At 57.2% G+C, this 17,997-nt stretch overlaps 2 protein-coding genes across 2 annotated transcripts in view; one reads left to right on the top strand and one right to left on the bottom strand.

Annotated features, from left to right (window-relative positions):
* Positions 1-4,719: 4,719 nt before the first annotated feature.
* SSC4D (scavenger receptor cysteine rich family member with 4 domains) lies at positions 4,720-13,002 on the bottom strand. The gene is made up of 12 exons (XM_032448389.1): positions 12,920-13,002; positions 11,346-11,454; positions 10,265-10,297; positions 9,553-9,858; positions 9,346-9,417; positions 8,735-9,049; positions 8,019-8,099; positions 7,669-7,746; positions 6,644-6,955; positions 6,013-6,090; positions 5,560-5,902; positions 4,720-5,005 (listed from the first exon to the last, which is right to left on the bottom strand). The coding sequence occupies exons 2-11, from the start codon at positions 11,425-11,427 to the stop codon at positions 5,586-5,588; spliced, it is 1,674 nt and encodes a 557-aa protein (XP_032304280.1). The 5' UTR covers positions 11,428-11,454; positions 12,920-13,002; the 3' UTR covers positions 4,720-5,005; positions 5,560-5,585.
* Positions 13,003-17,666: 4,664 nt separating this feature from the next.
* The window catches only part of LOC107322386 (PHD finger protein 7-like), a 1,756-nt gene continuing 1,425 nt past the window's right edge, over positions 17,667-17,997 (top strand). The window contains exon 1 of the mRNA XM_032448390.1: positions 17,667-17,935. Coding sequence (XP_032304281.1) covers positions 17,791-17,935 — 145 coding nt within the window. The 5' untranslated portion in view covers positions 17,667-17,790. The remainder of the gene's footprint in view (positions 17,936-17,997) is intronic.

The following is a 17,997-nucleotide window of genomic DNA, read 5'->3' as shown; positions in this document are numbered from 1 at the left end:
TCTTAGGACTCCATTTCCCAGCGCGCCCCGCGCGGAGATACAGCCCCTCCCGCCGCGCGCCACAAGATGGCCGCCCCTCAGGCCGCCCCCTCAGTCCCGCCGCCCCGCTGCTGATTCACCGCCCGCAGCGCCCTCAGCCCGCGCGGCCCAACAGCCCCCACAGCAGCCCCACACCTTCCATAACGCCCATCCAACCTATAAACCAGGCAGAAAGGCCTGCAGCACGCACACAGCGCTGCCCTGCGTGGAGATATGGCCGCTGCCTGTGGAGATGTGGCCGCCATCAGCACTGACATGGCTGCCATACAGTGTGCGCACCTCAGTGCTGATCCATGGACTGCAGCCTGCCCTCAGTGCTGGGAGCGCTGTGTGAGGGGGTCTGGGAGCTGAAAGAACCCATGGAGCCATTTAGTACATCCATTGCTCTGTTGGATAATGGCACGTCCATCAACATGGATAACATTGGAGTGAATAAGAGAAGCACAGAAGGTGACATCCCTTGTGGTATTTCAGGTAGTTTAGAAACACCATCTGGGCCCACCAGGGCTGCCCACCACCATGGGTCAGGTCTGCAGCCTGGCCCTGGGGCAGCACTGTGTGTATGAAGGTTGGTTTAGCACATGGATCCCTGGGTCTGGTAGAATTGATGCTCCTCACAATTGTGGCTGGCCCTACTGGTCACTGTATCCTATTTATGGGGCTGTGTGTTTGATCCAGATTGAGACAGTGCTGATGTATTGCTGTCAGTGCACCGCAGCACTCGGTGCTTTTCACAACGTGGATGACATTCTTCCCCACCTCAGGTCAGGGTGCGATATCCATCACGCTGTAAATAATGTGGCCATAATATGGAGCTGCAGCATTCCCTGTGCACCATCCCTGTAGGAGAACTCACAGAGACCCAGAGGATGTGGGTCTGTTCTGCAGATGTCCCTGAAAAACCCAATAACCCTCATTCCACCCGCAGCTTTAAAATAGCTCTGGAACACTTGGATGTGCCACTTTGTTAATTCCCATGGCCTGGAAGACAAGTCCTCCTCCTCACGTTCTCTTCCCTTCCCTGCTATGTGCTGCAAATGCCTTCTGACACCGCAAGGGAAGGCAGTAAATCCTCTCTGACTGGGAGACTCACTGAGGGCTGCTTCAAATTGTCATCCTGAGCTGAATGCGGGGTCATAGGGGTGGTGGCATTCATGAATTGGGACTGGCTCTGAGCAGCTGGGACAGGGCCTGCAGTGATGTAGGATGCCCCATGGGGGCATGAAGGAAGCGGGGACACAGAGCTTGGGGTCAGAGGGATGGGAAAGAGGTGGGGTGGCTGGGATGGAGGTGGCTGGAGGTACAGGTGAAGGTGAGGATGGAGGAGGAGGATGGAAAATGGAGGTGGAGGACAATGGGGACCCACGGGGACACGGGGTGTAGGAGCAGCCCCAGACCCTGCGGGGATGCAGGGACCCAGCTGGCACACCGGATCCCCGCAGGGCATTAATAATTAAGCAGGCACACGAGGCTCGGATGTCAGCTCTTATTTAAGGAGCCGATATAAATACCTCCCAGACAGCGCTTATGGAGCACCTAAAAAAAGCCCTGCCTGTCTCAGTCCCTCCAGAAGCACCCCGAGCTCTGCAGGGCCACTGGGCAGCACAGGGTGAGCTTCAGCCCCCAGGGCACTGCCTGAGAGGTGGCAGCACCTGGGGACAATCCCCCACCCGTGCCTCAGTTTCCCTTCATCATGCAGACCCACTTTTGTCCTGCCAGGAGGCGTTGCCATCACGCCATGCAGGGCTGCAGTCTGCTCTGGCAGCGTGTCCCCAGAGCCCTGCCATCCCCCTGCTCACACAGGGGCCACCTCTCCTGCAGCACTGCAGTTGTCCCCATGCAGTGGGGGGTGGGGGTCCTGTGGGGGTCCCAGAGCTGCCCCATCCCTATTGCTGTAGAGCGCCAGGCTGACACATGGAAGAACACAGACACAGACAGGATCTACCCAGGGTGTAGTTGGACTCCCATCACTCCCACAGCATCCCCCCATGGGCATCACCCCATCCTCACCCCTCTCCTCCCCCCTGGCCCCTACATGCTGTGGGCTGGGGCAGGACGGGGCTGTCACATCCGTCCCCATCAGCGGCTGCAGGCGAGCTGCTTGCTGCAGTCTGGCTGTGCAGCTCTGCAGCGTGACTCAGCACAGCCTCACCCCGCACCCGGCCCCCCCGGCCCTACACCCCACATCATGGGGGGCACACACACCCCATTTTGGTGGTACCCTCCCCATCGCCTGCCCCACACCCGGGGGCTGCTCCGTGCCCCACATACCCCCCCTAAGAGCTGCCCTGCTCCCCTTGCTGCAGCTCTCAGCCTCTCGCAGGCTTTAGGAGAAAGGATTTTTTACATGTATTGTTATTTTATTTCCCACTGCGGGGGACAGGAGTGAAAGATGCTGGGGGCACATGGGAAAACATGGGGATTTTTAAAGCACTGGGGGGTTGGTTGCCCAGTTTGGTGTCTGGTGGGAGCAGTGTGTTTCCTCTCTTTCCATGACCCTGTATGGGGGAGGGGGCTGAGCACTCCAACTGATCCTTGGTCCCCATGTCCCCATGCACAGAGCCCCATTGCAGGGCAGGGCTGTGCAGCAGGGCAGGGCTGTGATGGCCACACGTGGCACGTCCCCACCCCGGGGACAAAGCACAATGCAAAGAGACCAGAGCCGGGCCTGACCCTGACAGCAGCTGTCACCCACAGGGAGAGCCTGGCGGGTGTCCCTGCTGAAGGTGACAAAAGGGGACAGGCTGCTGGGGACAAGGACAGCGGCTCGGAGGGGCTGATCCTACCCGGGTTGAGTGGGTCATGCAGCCAGCCCCAAAGCTGAGCCAAAATAGGGGCTGCTGCGTGGGGTCAGGAGGGGAGCGTGGGGCTGGGAAGGTTGTTGCCGTGCATCTCCCCAAGGGAAGGTGATGATGGTGTGGGCTGTAGGACGGCTGCGAGCCGGATTTTGCCGGCGCTCGGCAGCCCACGTGGGACTGCTGTGCCATGGGGGAGAGGAAAAATCAAACAACGGCAAGAGAAAGGATGATGGATGGGATTGGAGAACGTGGGAGGGAGGCTGTAGGGCGGCGGGGAGGGGGAGCAGCACCCACCTCGTGCAGCCCCCCACCAAGTGCAGGGGGTGCAGCCTCCCCGCAGCCCCCCCTTGGCAGCTCTGCCTTCAGCAGCGTGTGCTAATTGCACCAGTGACTTTGCAGATCCCAAAATAGCAGCTGGCTGCGCCGGGCTGACGTCACTGTGAGACGTGGGGAAGGAGGACAACGGCACGGGCTGGGGGCCCAGCGAGGAGCACGGCAATACCTGCAGCACACACACACCCCACAGCAACCGTGCAGTGTCCCCCTGCAGGGATGGTACAGCCACTGCTGGGGAAACAGAGGCAGGCAGTGATGGGGGCATGGGGTGCAGCACAAGGTGACCCAGGGGGAGCTGGGATGATCGCTGGGCCCCGCTGTGACTCAGCCCAGCTCCTCTGGTTATAGGTGAATGCCTTAGGGAGGTGTGGGGGCACCTTGGTGCCATGCATCTGTGAGGGCAGAGCATCCTCCACTTCATGCAGCACTCAAAGTGGCCTTGTGTTGGTTCCCAATTGGACCCCCATCCCTTCCAGCACCACCCTGAGCAGGGATCCCAATAGCAGCCCCACTCAGCATCCCTGCAATGGGTCCCATCCCTGCCCTGGGTCCCATCCGTGCCCTCAGACCCCATCTCCATCCCCACCCCAGGGGGTTCCCATCCTCACGCAGCTCTCAAGATGCCCCCATTCCCAGCAAGGAATTATTCTGGAACACGGCAAAATAATTAAAGCCTCCTCCATTTCCCCTTGCTCATTTGTGCTCCTTCAGCCTGGATTAATGGGTCTCCTCTCCCCAGCGCAGACTCATTCCTTATTCCTAATAGGCCATAAATCCAAGCCCCAAAATAACCCCAGCTTTTCGGCCGGGGCCTCGTGAAATATTCATTCTCTGCCCCCACCGGCCTCCACCGTGCTGTCCCCTCTCTGGGGATGGAGGGAGGAACCAATCGATGGCATCGACCCATGCGGAGCCGCAGCTGCTGCAGGCGGAGGGAGGGGGGGAAAGCAGCTGATGCAGCAGGAAGGGAGGAAGGAGCCCTGTGTCCCTGTGGATGCTGCTGGGGGGCAAACCCAGGGCACCCCCATTGCCGTCCTCCAGCTGGCGTGGCTGCGTCCCTCCTGCTGTCACCCAGCTGTCCTGCATGGGGATGGGGACAGGAGGGAGGGGATGAGGCAGCCAGGCCTTGCATCCCATCGTGCTGCTTCCGTGCCTCAGTTTCCCCACTGCAGCAGGGCACACTGTAACATGTCATGGGCACTCCGATGCAGAAAACACTTCTGGATTGGGGCTGCAGCCCCCCTGCCCACCCCTACCCCCACACAGAGGGACCCTTCAGCTTCCCCCACCCTCAGCGAGCGGCGCTGCTGAATTTACGGCTGTCAGCACTGCAGCTGCACACCAGCAACCCGCCCACTCCAGCAGCAAACCCGCAGCCTGCGGGGCTGCCAAAGAGCCGGGAGGGGAGCCAGAGCCAGAGCCAGAGCCAGCCCTGCTCCCTACGGCCAGAAGGATCCGAGCACGGCGTAAAGCAGCGCCGCTCCAGGCATGGATGTGATGTGCTGTCAGTGAGCCTCAGAGCTGGGGATGCAGACAGAGACACGCCTGAAAAGGGGGGTTATTTATTCACAAAACAACACCCCCCAAAAAACCAAAACCATGTAAGAAACCTGTTATAAACAAAGGAATTGTACAAATATAGAAACGGGAGGGGGGAGACCATGGGACCCTCGGTGTGAAGCAAACCCTTCCTTAAGCAGATCTGCAGGGGTGATTCTCCTGTTCAGGTGGAAACAGCGCTGCATCACAGCATGCTGCAGAGCAGGGCAGCCCCTTGTTGCAGAGCAGAGCAGCTCACGCTGCAGAGGAGCCATGCATGCATTCCATGTGCTCTGCAGGGACAAAGAAGCTTTGCTGCAAATTGCTGCTGGCTGCAGGGTGTGGGTGATGAGCTGCATGGGCCCCATCTTGCACTGTTCCCCAACCTCCTGTGGCTGCATTTGCAGAAGCAGGAGCAGAGGAGGCAATGTGGGCACGTTGGGAATTAATGGGGAACTGCAGGACTGGGCTACAACCCCTGATTTGTTCCTCATTGCTCATACTTGGATTAAGGGGGTTTTGCAAAGCAAATTGTAGGAGGGCAGCCACGCGCTGCAGAGCAGCTGGAACGTTCTGGTTTGCTCTCAGCCCTGTTTTACATTTCTCAGGTATAATCTCAAGTCAATTTCACAGCAGCAAATCCATTTTTTTTTTTCCTCCCCTCATCTCTACAATGAAATGGCTGAAACCAACTGGATTTCACACACACAAACTGCTGCTTTGTTTTTCTCTCCAGCAGCTCCAGCAGGGCAGTAGGAGCCAAAGGAAGCCTGATTTACCCCTTCACTCTGCTGAGTTCCACATCCCTCCTGTCCCACCTCCCACCCCCCCCATCCCATCCTCGTACCCAGGAGGGTCCCTATGGGCGGGTGGTCATAGGAGGCTGCAGACCACACCGGCATCCTCCGAGTGGTCGCAGTTGTGGACGTCCCATTGGATGTGTGAGCAGTGCAGCAGTGAGGGCTCGCTGCCTTTGCACTTGAGGTTGTCGAGGAAGATGTAACCGGTGCCGGGGCCATAATATGCTTCCCCCCACGCCGCCATGGCGTGCCCACAGCCCAGCTGCCTGCACACCACCTTGGCATCCCTCAGGTCCCAGCCGTCATCACACACCGTGCCCCATTGGGACAGGTAGAACATCTCCACGCGGCCCTCGCACCGATGGCTGCCGTTCACCAGGCGCAAGAACCCTGTGATGGGACATTGGGATGGGGTGGAGGAGAATGGGCTCATCCCAGCCAGGCTGGGCCGGGGGGAGCCTTGCTTCCCACCTCTGGACCAGCGCCCATAGGATGCTCACCATCCTCCAGATGGGTCGGGGCCGACGTGGTGGTGGCAACAGTGGCTTCTTGGAAGTGGTTTCCTGAGTCGTCAGCACCTGGTGCAGCAGGGGAGGCAGGAGATGATTCAGGGCCAACCTGGACCAGCTCAGAGTCCCCCTGCATGTGGCAGGGGAAAGGAGCTGAGAAATGTTGGCTTTGGGAGTGCACATGAGAGAAGACACAGCGCTGCAGTGCTGCTGTCCTCCCCGAGTCACAGAGAGCATCCCAAGGTGGAGGGGACCCACAGGGCTCACAGAACCATAGAATCACAGTCACTGAGGTTGGAAGAGACCTTTGAGATCCCCACATCCAACCCCAGCCCACCCCACCATCCCACATCCCCATGGCTCTGGAACAGGGCTGGTGACCCCCTGGGCAGCTGTGCACTGCAGCACTGCTCTTTGGAGATGAAATTCTTCCTAATATCCAACCTGAGATCACCGAGTCCAACCCATGACTCTACACAGGGAACCTTATGTGTGTGTCCACTCTGAGCTCAGGGCTGTGCCCACTGACCCGGGCCAGCAATACTTATGGTCCTATTGGGCCCACACTGCAGCCCTACATCCCAGCAGCACAGCCGGGAGCGGCGATGCTCAGAGCACGCACCTCGGCACACAACACCCGCATCCTCGTGATGGCCGCAGTTGTGTTGCCCCCATCCCAGGTGGAAGCAGTCGGCCAGGCTCTCTTCGTGCCCGTCGCACCCCACGTTATCCAGCAGCACCGGCCCGCTGCCGTACCCGAAAGAACCCAGCACGGTGGCGGAGACGGCGGCCCCGCATCCCAACTGCCGACAAACCACCTGCGCGTCGGGGAAGTCCCAGTCGTCGTCGCACACCGTGCCCCACGTCCCGCCGTGCCGCACCTCCACCCGACCGCGGCAGCTCCCGTTGCCGTTCGCCAACCTCACGCCGCCACCTGCGGGTGGGCGCCCGCACAGACACTGCGGGAATCGGGGGGGGGAAGGAGGGGGGAAGGAGGGGAAAAGGGATGGGGAGCGGCTGGGGATGTCCCTGGGAGGGTGGGGAGAGACTTAGGGATGGAGGAGGGAGTGATGGGTGGATGTGATGGGAGGATACGGGGAGGTCCCCATAGGGATCCCATGTTAACGGGGAGCCCTTTGGAGACATGGGAGGAGCCGAGGAAATGAGGGGGGGAACCCTACGGGTATGGGGTAAAACCACTGAGAGGAGAAGGGGAGTCATTGAGGAGATGGGGAGAGACCTGGGAATGAGGAAAGAACACATCTAGGTAGGGGTGGAGGTCCTGGGGAGATGGGGGAAGGATGGAGAGCCCCTGGGAGGAGCCCTGAGAGGATGAAAGGAGACTCCTAGGGACGCTGGGGAGCCCTGGGAATGAGGGAGGTACCCTACGGGTACATAGTGAAACACTGGGATCAGGGGAGGAGCCCTATGGAAATGGGGGGAGACCCTGGATGGATGAGGGGAGCCCCTGGGAATGAAGGAGGTACCCAAATAGATATAGGGTGACGTTCCTGGGTGTACAAGGAGAGAATGGGGCACACACATGGGCTGATCCCAGCCCTGAGGTGGGTGGGCTGAGCCCTGGGGTGATGATCCCAGGGCAGTGAGGGGGCTGGGACAGGAGCACCTCGGGCTGGGGGTGCTTACTTTCCATCTCGGCAGTGATGAGCACAGTGGTGACCACCTCGGTCGCTGGTGAGGGCTGCTCACGGCTGACTGTCACTGCTGAGACATGGGGACACACGGGTGCTCGGTGTCTGGCCCCAGCACACACTGCCCCTGCTCTGAGCCACAGCCAACACCGCGGTGTCCCCATGGCAAAATCCCTTGGTGGTGAGGAAGAGGTTCCCTGGGACGTGCCATGGGAAAGGTCACCCAAGAGAGCTCCAGAGCCTCACCGAGGTGCACATGGCTGCCCCATGGGAAGGGACAGCCCAGACAGCTGCTGGACCTCAGAGCCCTCCCTGCTGTGGCACCGGCTGCTGCCAACCCCGTACCTGTGGCTGTGGCAGTGAGCATCTCTTCATAGTCCAGGGCCACGGAGGTGGTGAAGGATGTGATGGTGGATGTGTCCAGACCTGCAGGGACACAGAAGGACGGGGTGACAGGCAGGAAGAAGCTGCAAAGCACACAACCCTCCAGCTGTGAGCCCAGGGTGCAGAGTGGAGTGGTGTGAGGAAGGAGATGGAGATGAGATGGAGATGACGGACATGGAGATGGAGATGATGGATCTCCTTCATCCTTACTGCCCACATCCTGTAAACAGGGGTTCTCCAGCTCCACACGAGTGCTTTTTTGATGCTTGATACATCAGATATTGAGCAGCAGGAGCACAGCAGAGGCAGGGTATGAGCAGCCAGCCTCACCACCAGCCCCAGAGCTGGATCCCCCAAGTCCTGCCCCACCTGATGGGCACTGAGCGCTGCCACCCAGACCCAGCACAGGATGGCAGGGGAGGAAAGGGGCACCCTTAGAAAACTGGCCCTTCCACTCCATCAGCAGCTTTGGTTGTGAATAGTAGAAAAGCAAAAGCACCATCACTTCCTGCTCCACTCATTATCAAACATAATGATGGAGCTCAAGGGAACTGTTCACATATACATGGTCATCAGCAGATAACGGCAGCGCTGGGCAATGCAGAGAAGGCTCCACTCCCTCCCTCCCATCCTGGCAGGCTGTTTCCATGCCAGGTCCCATCCTCGTGCCCCATTACCCATGCAGATCACCCCGGCATCCTCGTGGTGGCCGCAGTTGTGGATGCCCCAGCCGAGGCTATAGCAGGCGGAGAGGATGGGCTCGCTGCCCTCGCAGTTGACGTTGTCCAGCAGGATGTGCCCGGTGCCGTAGCCAAAATAAGCGTTGCTTTTGTACTCCAGAGCCTGGCCGCAGCCCACCTGCTTGCAGACCACGCTGGCGTCGCTCAGCCCCCAGTCATCATCACACACCGTGCCCCAGCTCCCCTGGTAGAAGATCTCCACGCGGCCCTGGCAGGGGTCTGCCCCGCTCACCAGCCGGATGCGGCCGTCACCTGCAGGGTGACAGCATGGGGGACAAATGTCTGGCTGTCCCTTTCAAGGTCACCGGCCCATAGAGGTGGGATATGGGTGTGCTTATGGTGGTGAAATTGCCCAGGTTCCTGGAAGAGGATCTGCTTTAGGGCAGACTACTACAACAGGATGGTGGGTGAAGTGATGGTGGGTGAGGTGATGGTGGGTGAGGTGATGGGTGATGGTGGTGGGTGGGTGATGGGTGATGGGACATGGGTGCTGCTTTCTGCTCGCCCCTTGGATTGTTCCCAGCCAGGTCAGGCCATGAGCAGCTCACCTTCCCCATTCTGCACTGAGGCCGTGGCAGTCCTGCTGGTCGGTCCTTCGCTTGCTGATGTGGGGGAGAGCTCTAGAAAGGGAATGAGAGACGGCATCAATTTCTGCCTGCAGAAACCCTCCCAGAAGCAAGCTGTGGCCCTGCTGTAACTATACACTTCATACAAATAATAATACTCTGCTGGCCGAAGGATCCAAGCCTTATTACCATTGCAGACAACACTGGCATCCTCATAGTGGTTACAGTTGTGCACGCCCCAGCCATTGCTCCTGCATTCACTCAGCGCCGCCTCCTGGCCCTTGCAGTCCACGTTGTCCAAGAAGATGGGCCCCCTCCCCTGGCCAAAAGTCATGGGTGCCGGCAGGGCGATGGCGTGGCCACATCCCAGCTGCCGGCACACCACTTTGGCATCAGCAATGTCCCAGTCGTCATCACACACGGTTCCCCAGGAGCCGTTGTACAGGATCTCCACGCGGCCCTGGCACCGGCTGGGCCCGTTTGCCAGGCGCAGCTCTGCAAGGACGGCCCAACACGGGGCTTCAGCTGGGAGGGCAGCACCCAACGTCCAATGGAACCGCAGCATTTGGAGGCTCTGGGCCCATTCTGCACCAAATCTTTGCTCTTTGGACCAAAGTGGGGGCATAGAAATGCTTTCCCAAGCTGCTGGCAGTGCAGAGTGTGGTATAAGCAGCCCTTAAGGGGACTGCTTAGGGGAGGTGACAGCTATAGCAGGGAGCAGCGAGGTTGTACTCGCCTGATCATAAGTAGAATAAGGATAATAAAGAATCTCTATTTCCTTTCTGTAGGGGAGGGTCAGCTCTTTGTTGCTGCTCTTTGTTCAGAACCAACCCGCTGCCTCTCTGACGCATTTTTCAACTGCAACACCCAGAGAAGAGCGACTCAGAGTGAAGAATCTCACCTGGGAATGGTGGCGGAGCGGGCTCGGAGCTTCCTGAAACAGAGAAAGCAGGGTTGGGTCTCATAGGATACAGTGAAGGAGATGGCAGGAACAGGGGAGCCGCAGCTCCCCCAGATCCCTGGATGGAATGTGATAGAGAGGTGCCAAGAGTGGCCATTAGCAGCTTAATGAAACCAAGCTGCTCTCCTGGCACGCGCCGAGGAGTTGCTCGCTTCCAGACAGAAGCAGCCTTTCATTCCTGCCTCTCCTCTCCTCTCTGCCATTGTTTGGCTGCCAGCAGCTTGCATTATGAGCACGGTGAGTGACAGCAGCAAGCCCTGGATAAATGGTCCTGCCTGCCACCAGAGCCTGCTGGTGGTTCCTGATGGGAAATGCTGCTCTGGGCACCACTCGGTGCATTCTAATTCCATTCAGCAATGCTGAAGAGGGGAGGGCTGCAGGGGCTGCTGCAGGGCAGCACGCAGGTTTGTATCCTGCCATCACATCTGTCACATTGCAGTGGTGCAGGTACCTGGGTAACAGCCGCTGCTGCAGCATTTTCAGCCAGGAAAAACAAAAGATGCGGCCCAAAAAACATGGGGGGACACAGACATGGCCCCTTAGGGTGCTTGGCAGCAGAAGGGGTGGGAGTTGGGGTGTGACATGGGGCAGCCACCTTGGGATGCCCAAAGAGTATCTGGAACGGTGATTTATTCTGGCTTGTATGGATTCTGAGCACTTTAAAACCCTTTTTTAACAAGGAGCAGATAAGAAGGACGTCGTTCAATATTCAGTATCCATCGCCCATTAGTCAGAATCAAAGCTCTGAAGTATTTATTTCAGAGCATCCTCCAGCAAAGTCAAGAGAAACCTGAATAACATGCACAGTGTGTCCACACTAATGAGGAAAGCCATCGTGGAGAACAGAGCTCCTGGCTCCCTCTGATCCAGCTCACAAAGCCCAGAGAACAAAGGGAACTGCCTTGAGGTAAATACAGCCCCCTTTAAGTCACATTTCTGAATAAACCCACCCAAATAGGACAAATCGCCCTCTGGTAGGACTTAGCCTTGGCCATTCAGGAAGAGAAACAGCAGAGCTCACCATTGGGGCTGAGGAAGAGGAGGAGGAGGAGGAGCAGGGAGGAAGGCAGTGCCCCGCATGCCATGCAGGGACCAGGGCTCATCGCTGCTCTGGGGTTCTCTTGCTGTCCCTGCAACATGCAGACACCAGCATTAGCCATTGGGCAGCAATCACATCAAATCATGGCTCCAGTTTTGCTGAGAACAAGAGGTGTTTTCTTGTTGATGAAGGGTCACTTTGGACCTTTAGGGCTGGGCTTCTGCACCACAGCATCACATCATCTGTCAGTGGGAGGAGATGCAGACTCCATGGGGACGAGGTGGAAAGCAAGCGAGGAGAAAACGAGGAAGAGATTAAAGATAATAAGACGCAATTTCCCCATCATTTGCTGCTCTCTTCACCAGCTGCTGCTGGAATGGTGAACATCTGGCACTGCTGGATTCTCAATGGCAGCACGGGGTGGTGACAGCACTGCTTCCATCACCCAGGCATGGCAAAGGAGAGCTCACATCATATACCTGTGCTGTACCCAGCCCACAGGACTCAGCCCCTTGCACATCCCTGTTCTCACCATGGAGCTGCTGCCGGCCCAGCGCTCAGAGGAGACCCGCCAGCAGACAGTCGGCTCAGTTACTGGGCTCGGAAATCAATCTAGTCCCTAACATTGCATTTCTCAATACTCCATTCATGCTTATTCCGCTCTGAATAATGTCGCCTTTTGTCCCACCAGCCCTCCCCACTCCCTGCTGGAGGGTGGCTGACAGACGGCCGGCACACTGCCGTGGGCCTGCAGCCCCTCAGCACGCTGCCTGCACCAGCCCTGCTGTCCGTGAGCATCCATGTTACATCCATCCCACATGCATCCCAAATCCATCCCACATCTGCTCTGTATCCACCCCGTACCCACTCTGCATCCACCTTGCATCCATCCCATATCCATCCCACGTTAATCCCACATCCATCCCATATATGCCCTGCATCCACCCTCCATCCATCCCATAATCCCCTCCATCCATCCCATAATCCCCTCCATCCATCCCATATCCATTGCACATCCATCCCATATCCATCCCACATCCATCCCATATCCATTGCGCATCCATCCCATATCCATTGCGCATCCATCCCATACCCATTGCACACCCATCCCGTATCCATTCCACACACATCCTACATCCACCCTACATCCATCCCACATCCATCCTACATCCACCCCACATCCACCCCACATCCATCCCACATCCATCCTGTATCCACCCTACATCCATCCTTTGAGCTTTGCATCCCATTCCAGTTGTCCCATCACTCCATAAAGCACTGAGCTGCTGAGCACAGTCTCTGCTATCCCTATAAAGGTGAATTCCCTACTTTTCCTCCCACAGAAAGTCCCAGCTCTGTTTTCACCCCAAACAATGCAGATCTCAGCAAACAAGCTGGGAAAGCTCCTTCCCTCAGTCTGGGCATGAGAGAGGCGGACTGATCCTATTGCAATGGACTGACCCTATTGCAATGGACTGATCCTATTGCAATGGACTGACCCTATTGCAATGGACTGACCCTATTGCAAAAGCAGTGCTTTCCATCAATCCACGTACCTGTCTGCTGTTTTCTTTCCAGTATAAAGATGATGTATTTAAACCCAGAAATAAATCTGCTCCTCTGAAGTCAAGAAAAGTGCTGGCTGGTTAGTTTAAAAAAACAAAAGAGGGAAAATTAATCCATGCAAGGAATATTACAGTGGGGGATACAGCAGGAAAAGAAAGGTAACAAGGAGGAGAAGAGGCTCCCATCTATCAGCCAAGCAGCTCCCGGCTGTCATCCTGTGTCACCCCGCAGGCTCAGGGCTATGGGGCAGGATGGCAGCCTGGCCCCATTGCGGGATGCTGGGGCTCAGGGATGGCTGAGAGGGAGGAGGAGGAGGAAAGGAAGAGGAGAGCAAGGAGAGCAAGGGGCGGCTCAGCGGGGCATGGCGGTGGGACTGGCTCGGGTTTCAGGGCAGCTGGCACTGGGAGCACTGTGACCTCCCTGGGCTGGCTGAGGGCATTCCGGCTTTGCCTTCCCCCTCCTGTGCTGCCTGGATCCGTCCCATTGACACAGACAGGACCAGACCCTAAATCCACAGCACTCTCCATCTGCTCCTGGGCATCCCCAGCATGTCCAATGCTGCACACAGTGCACAGGGCATCGGCAGTACCCGCACTCTGCTGTTCTGAGGGCAGTATCAAGGAGGTGCTCAGGGTGTCCAAAAGCACAAGATGTGGATTATTGGTGTTCACCCACCTCCTCATCATAGGAAACCTCCCTTCTCCATCACCTCATGTGCTACAAGACCACAGTGTCCCCCTGGGCTTCCAATGAAGTGTGTTTAACCACAAGCCAAGCAATAAAAGTGAGAACAAATTTGAAGGCAGTGGGGAAGGAGGAACACAGAAACGTCCTGCTTTCCTGCTCTTGCAGCAGCATGGGCACTGGGGTGTGCTGTCGGCTCTGATAAGCTGATCCCAGAGGCAGTGAGGTCCCTGCCCTTCTTACAGGGCTGCCCATGCCCCCAAGTGCTGGGGTTTGGGGTTTTCCTTGGCACAAAGCCGGCTCCAAAACAGCCGTCACTGCCAGCACCGTCACCCATCTGCCAGCACTGCCCCCTGTGGGTTCAGTAATTAGCAATTAGGCACTGACTGTATTCCCCAGGAGCTGCAGAGTTCTAACGAGTCCGCTCACAAACATCGCTTTCAAAGGTTCCTTTTAAGTCTGTTTTGCCCAAACTTTACAAAACTCCCAGCCTCTTTGGCTCCCCGCCATGGCTGTAAGTGAGCACCGTACAGCCTTTGAACCACAACGAGGCAAAGCCTCCCTCCTGGTAAACACACGGGCACCAGGTCATCAGCTTTGGGATGCTCTCCTGCTTAAGCTGAAGGTATTTTCTGAGAGCCAAAGGAAGGGATGCAGGCTGTGTGCTGGCACAGGGCTGCGGTGAGCTGGGGAGCCAGGAGAGGAACCCAGCCCTGGACAAATGCCTTTTGTTTGTCCCATAATCCGCATCCTGAGTGATGTGCTGTAGGACCCACCTGCGCCAGGGGGGAAGGAGCAGCCCAAGGACGGGCTGCTGACAGCAGGGGGGGCACAGCAGCTGGTCCCAGCAAGACCCCAAATGGTGAGTGCCCATGGGGGGCTGTCAGCAGTACGGCTGAGTACATGAGCAGGGCTGGCTGCGTGCAGGTGATACTGGAGTGAAAGCACTGCCTATGGGAGGTGCAGTACAGCCCATAGGGGATGCAGTGGTGCCCATAGGGGATGCAGTGTTGTCCATTTGAGGTGCAGCACAGCCCATAGGGGATGCAGTGCTGTCCATTGGAGATGCAGCACAACCCATAGGGGATGCAGTGCTGTCTATTGGAGGTGCAGCACAGCCCATAGGGGATGCAGTGCTGTCTATTGGAGGTGCAGCACAGCCCATAGGGGATGCAGTGCTGTCCTATTGGAAGGTGCAAGCACAGCCCAATAGGGGATGCAGTGCTGTCTATTGGAGGTGCAGACAAGCCCATAGGGGAATGCAGTGCTGTCGCATTGGAGGTGCAGTACAGCCCATAGGGGATGCCAGTGGTGCCACCTAGGGATCCAGTTGCATGAGGTGCAACACAGCCCATAGGGGATGCACGTGCTGTCCCCATTGTGAGATGCAGCAACAACCATAGGGATGCAGTGTGTCCATAGTTGAGGTTGCAGACAGCCCATAGAGGGAATAGCAGTGACTGTCTATTGGAGGGCAAGTCACAGCCCATAAGGGGATGCAGTGCTGTCTATTGGAGGTGCACGTCACAGCCAATAGGGGATGCAGTGCTGTCCTATGTGGAGGTGCAGCACAACCCCATAGGGAATGCAGTGCTGTCTATTGAGGGTGCAGCAACAGCCCCATAGGGGAGCAAAAAGATGCGTCTATTGGAGGTGCAGCACAGCCCATAGGGAATGCAAGTGCTGTCCATGGAGGTGCAAGCAACAGCCCATAGGGGATGCAGTGCTGTCTACTGGAGGTGCAGTACAGCCCATAGGGGATGCAGTGCTGTCTATTGGAGGTGCAGCACAGCCCATAGGGGATGCAGTGCTGTCTATTGGAGGTGCAGCAAACAGCCCATAGGGGGATGCAAGTGCTGTCTATTTTGGAGGTGCAGCACAGCCCAATAGGGATGCAGTGGCCTGTCCTACTGGGAGGTGCAGTACAAGCACATAGGGGAATGCAGTGCTTGTCCATCTGGAGGTGCAGCACAGCCCATAGGGGATGCAGTGCTGTCTATTGGAGGTGCAGCACAGAACATAGGGGATGCAGTGCTGTCCATTGGAGGTGTAGCTACATCCAGGCTGCTCAAAGCACCATCCAGACAGGACAGGAATGGGCCAAAGCAGCAGCAATTACAGCACCACAAACACAACACAGCCATCAAACTGCATTTTCTCCAGCAGGAAACTGATTCTATTGAACATACTGAATCTCAGCGATATCTCCCGTGATATATCCCCTCTCAATGTGGATATCCCGCATTACAGTCACATTCTCAGCCCTTTTAGTCCCGTCCTGCCCTTTGCCATCACACAGCGCTGCCCTCAAGGGCCCCACACACACAAAATGGCCGCACAAAATGGCGGCGCTGATTGGACAGTCGCAGTCTCCTCCCCTTACGGCCTCAGCGCGGCGACCCGGGGCCGCTCAGTCAGCGCTGGGCCGCTGTGGTGGCCGGACGGGCGGCGATGGGTCCGTGTTATCAGCCAGATCCTCTGATTGATAGCCTATAATCAGCCAGATCCTCTGATAGCCTATTATCAGCAGCCAGATCCTCTGATAGCAGTGCCACAAAGCAGCGATGCCATATCCAGGCTGCTCAAAGCCCCATCCACACAGGGCAGGAATGCCTTGAACAACAGCTGGGCCGAAGGAGCAGCAGTCAGAGCAGCAAACAATGATCAAAATTGTATTTTCTCCAATAGGAAATGGGTTTTATTGAACGCATTGATACCTGCTGTGATATATCTCAGTAGGGATATACAGAACACATCAGAATACCTGCTGAGGAGTCAGGGAGATCTGATGCCTAAATAAATCCATTGCATTTGGAAATTAGGGATTAGCACCTGTGATACCAGCGTGTGCCTGTGCCCACAGGGTCGGCAGCACTCTGAGAACATGGGGTGAGTGTGCTCTGACCCCAAAGCCACAGCGACCTGGTGCCTTGATCCCCTCCTTGCAGCTGGGATGGAGCCTGGCCAGCATGCTGAGCCCAGCACGGCACAAGCTTGTCCTACAAGAGGGTTGAATGGTGGCAATGAGGGTCAGGCAAATTGCTGTCAGGGGATGAAGGAAATCAAATCATGTCACCCCATGCCTCTGAACCAAGAAGTGATGGAAAGCACAGCTGCTTTTGACTTGTGGAGAGGCCAGTGAGGATGGAGCAGCCTTTGTCCACCCCACTCCATCGGGCTGCAAGCCATAGAGCTCCTCATCCCAAGCCTGGATCTCACTGCGAGTGCGTCAGTGCAGAGCAGCAGGGTTTTGATGTCCCATGTGCCCCAGCTGGCAGCAGTAAGACAGCCAATCTGAAAGCAGTGGGCCCTGTGGCTGGTGCTTCCCCTTTTTGCAGCTTTATTTTTTCAGCGGGTTTCTTGATAAAATTTCCTAGTTATTACTGCATGTTCATATTTTTTCCCTTGACGCCCTGCTATCATGTCCAGCAGCCAGGGGATAAGAGTGCACCTTACCAGGGCTGGGGCTTCGTTGCAGAGCAGAGCTTTAAGCCAGCTGGCTCAGCCCTGCTCCCCTATGCATGTGCCACAGCACATGGAAGGGCTCTGCAGCTGCCCTGGCTGATCTGTTCTCCTTGGCACTCGTGCTCCTCGCTGGGACTCCTTCTTTAAGCAAGTAGTACTTTCGTCCTTGCAGCGTGGTCAGCCGAAGAACAGGGAGATACGCGCAACCCAGAGCAGTCTGGGTGCAGCACTCTGGAGCTCTTACCAGAACAGGAAAAGCTTGCTCTCCCACCAGAGAAAAGAAGAGAACAACAGAGATTGAAGCACGAAACATCAGAATAAACCTGCTGAGGGTTGGGAGCTCTGATGCCCTAAACATCCCTGCGACTTGGGAAATTAGGGTTTATTGGTTATTTGTGACACGCCTTCAGCCACATCTCCATGACCTTGTGAGTTGTTTGTCTCCAATCCCTGTAGGAGCTACCGCCACCCAGCACAGCCTGTGGGGAGGATGTGGGCACCCCAAACCCAGCCCTTCAGGCCCCTGTGCCCTCCCAATTCCCACCCCAGGGCTCTAGTCATTGTACTGGTCACCAGCCACCCCGTTGTTCACGTGACATCACAAATGTGCAGAGCTGTATCACACAGCACAGCCCCTGTGTGCCCCCAGTCCCGGGTACCTCTGGATCGAGGAAGCAGCTCCACTGCTTTGCTCCAGAAGTGACGCCCAGGAATGGAGCTGAGGTCTCGACGCCTCTGTGCACCGCAGCCCAACCTTCGTCCCGCCGCCCTGCGGCACGGCCCAGGGCACGGGCACAACCTGAACGGGATCCGTCCCCCCCAAGAAAATAAGCTAGAGCACATCTCCGAGGAGGAAGGTGAGCACAGAGCACTTCCCGCAGCAGATGAACCTCTGCACGTCTGGTCACCCCGCGTGCAT

The sequence above is a fragment of the Coturnix japonica genome, chromosome 19 (genome assembly GCF_001577835.2).
Source record: "Coturnix japonica isolate 7356 chromosome 19, Coturnix japonica 2.1, whole genome shotgun sequence".
In the NCBI taxonomy this organism is placed as follows: Eukaryota; Metazoa; Chordata; class Aves; order Galliformes; family Phasianidae; genus Coturnix; species Coturnix japonica.
This window is presented reverse-complemented; position numbering and strand designations above follow the sequence as displayed.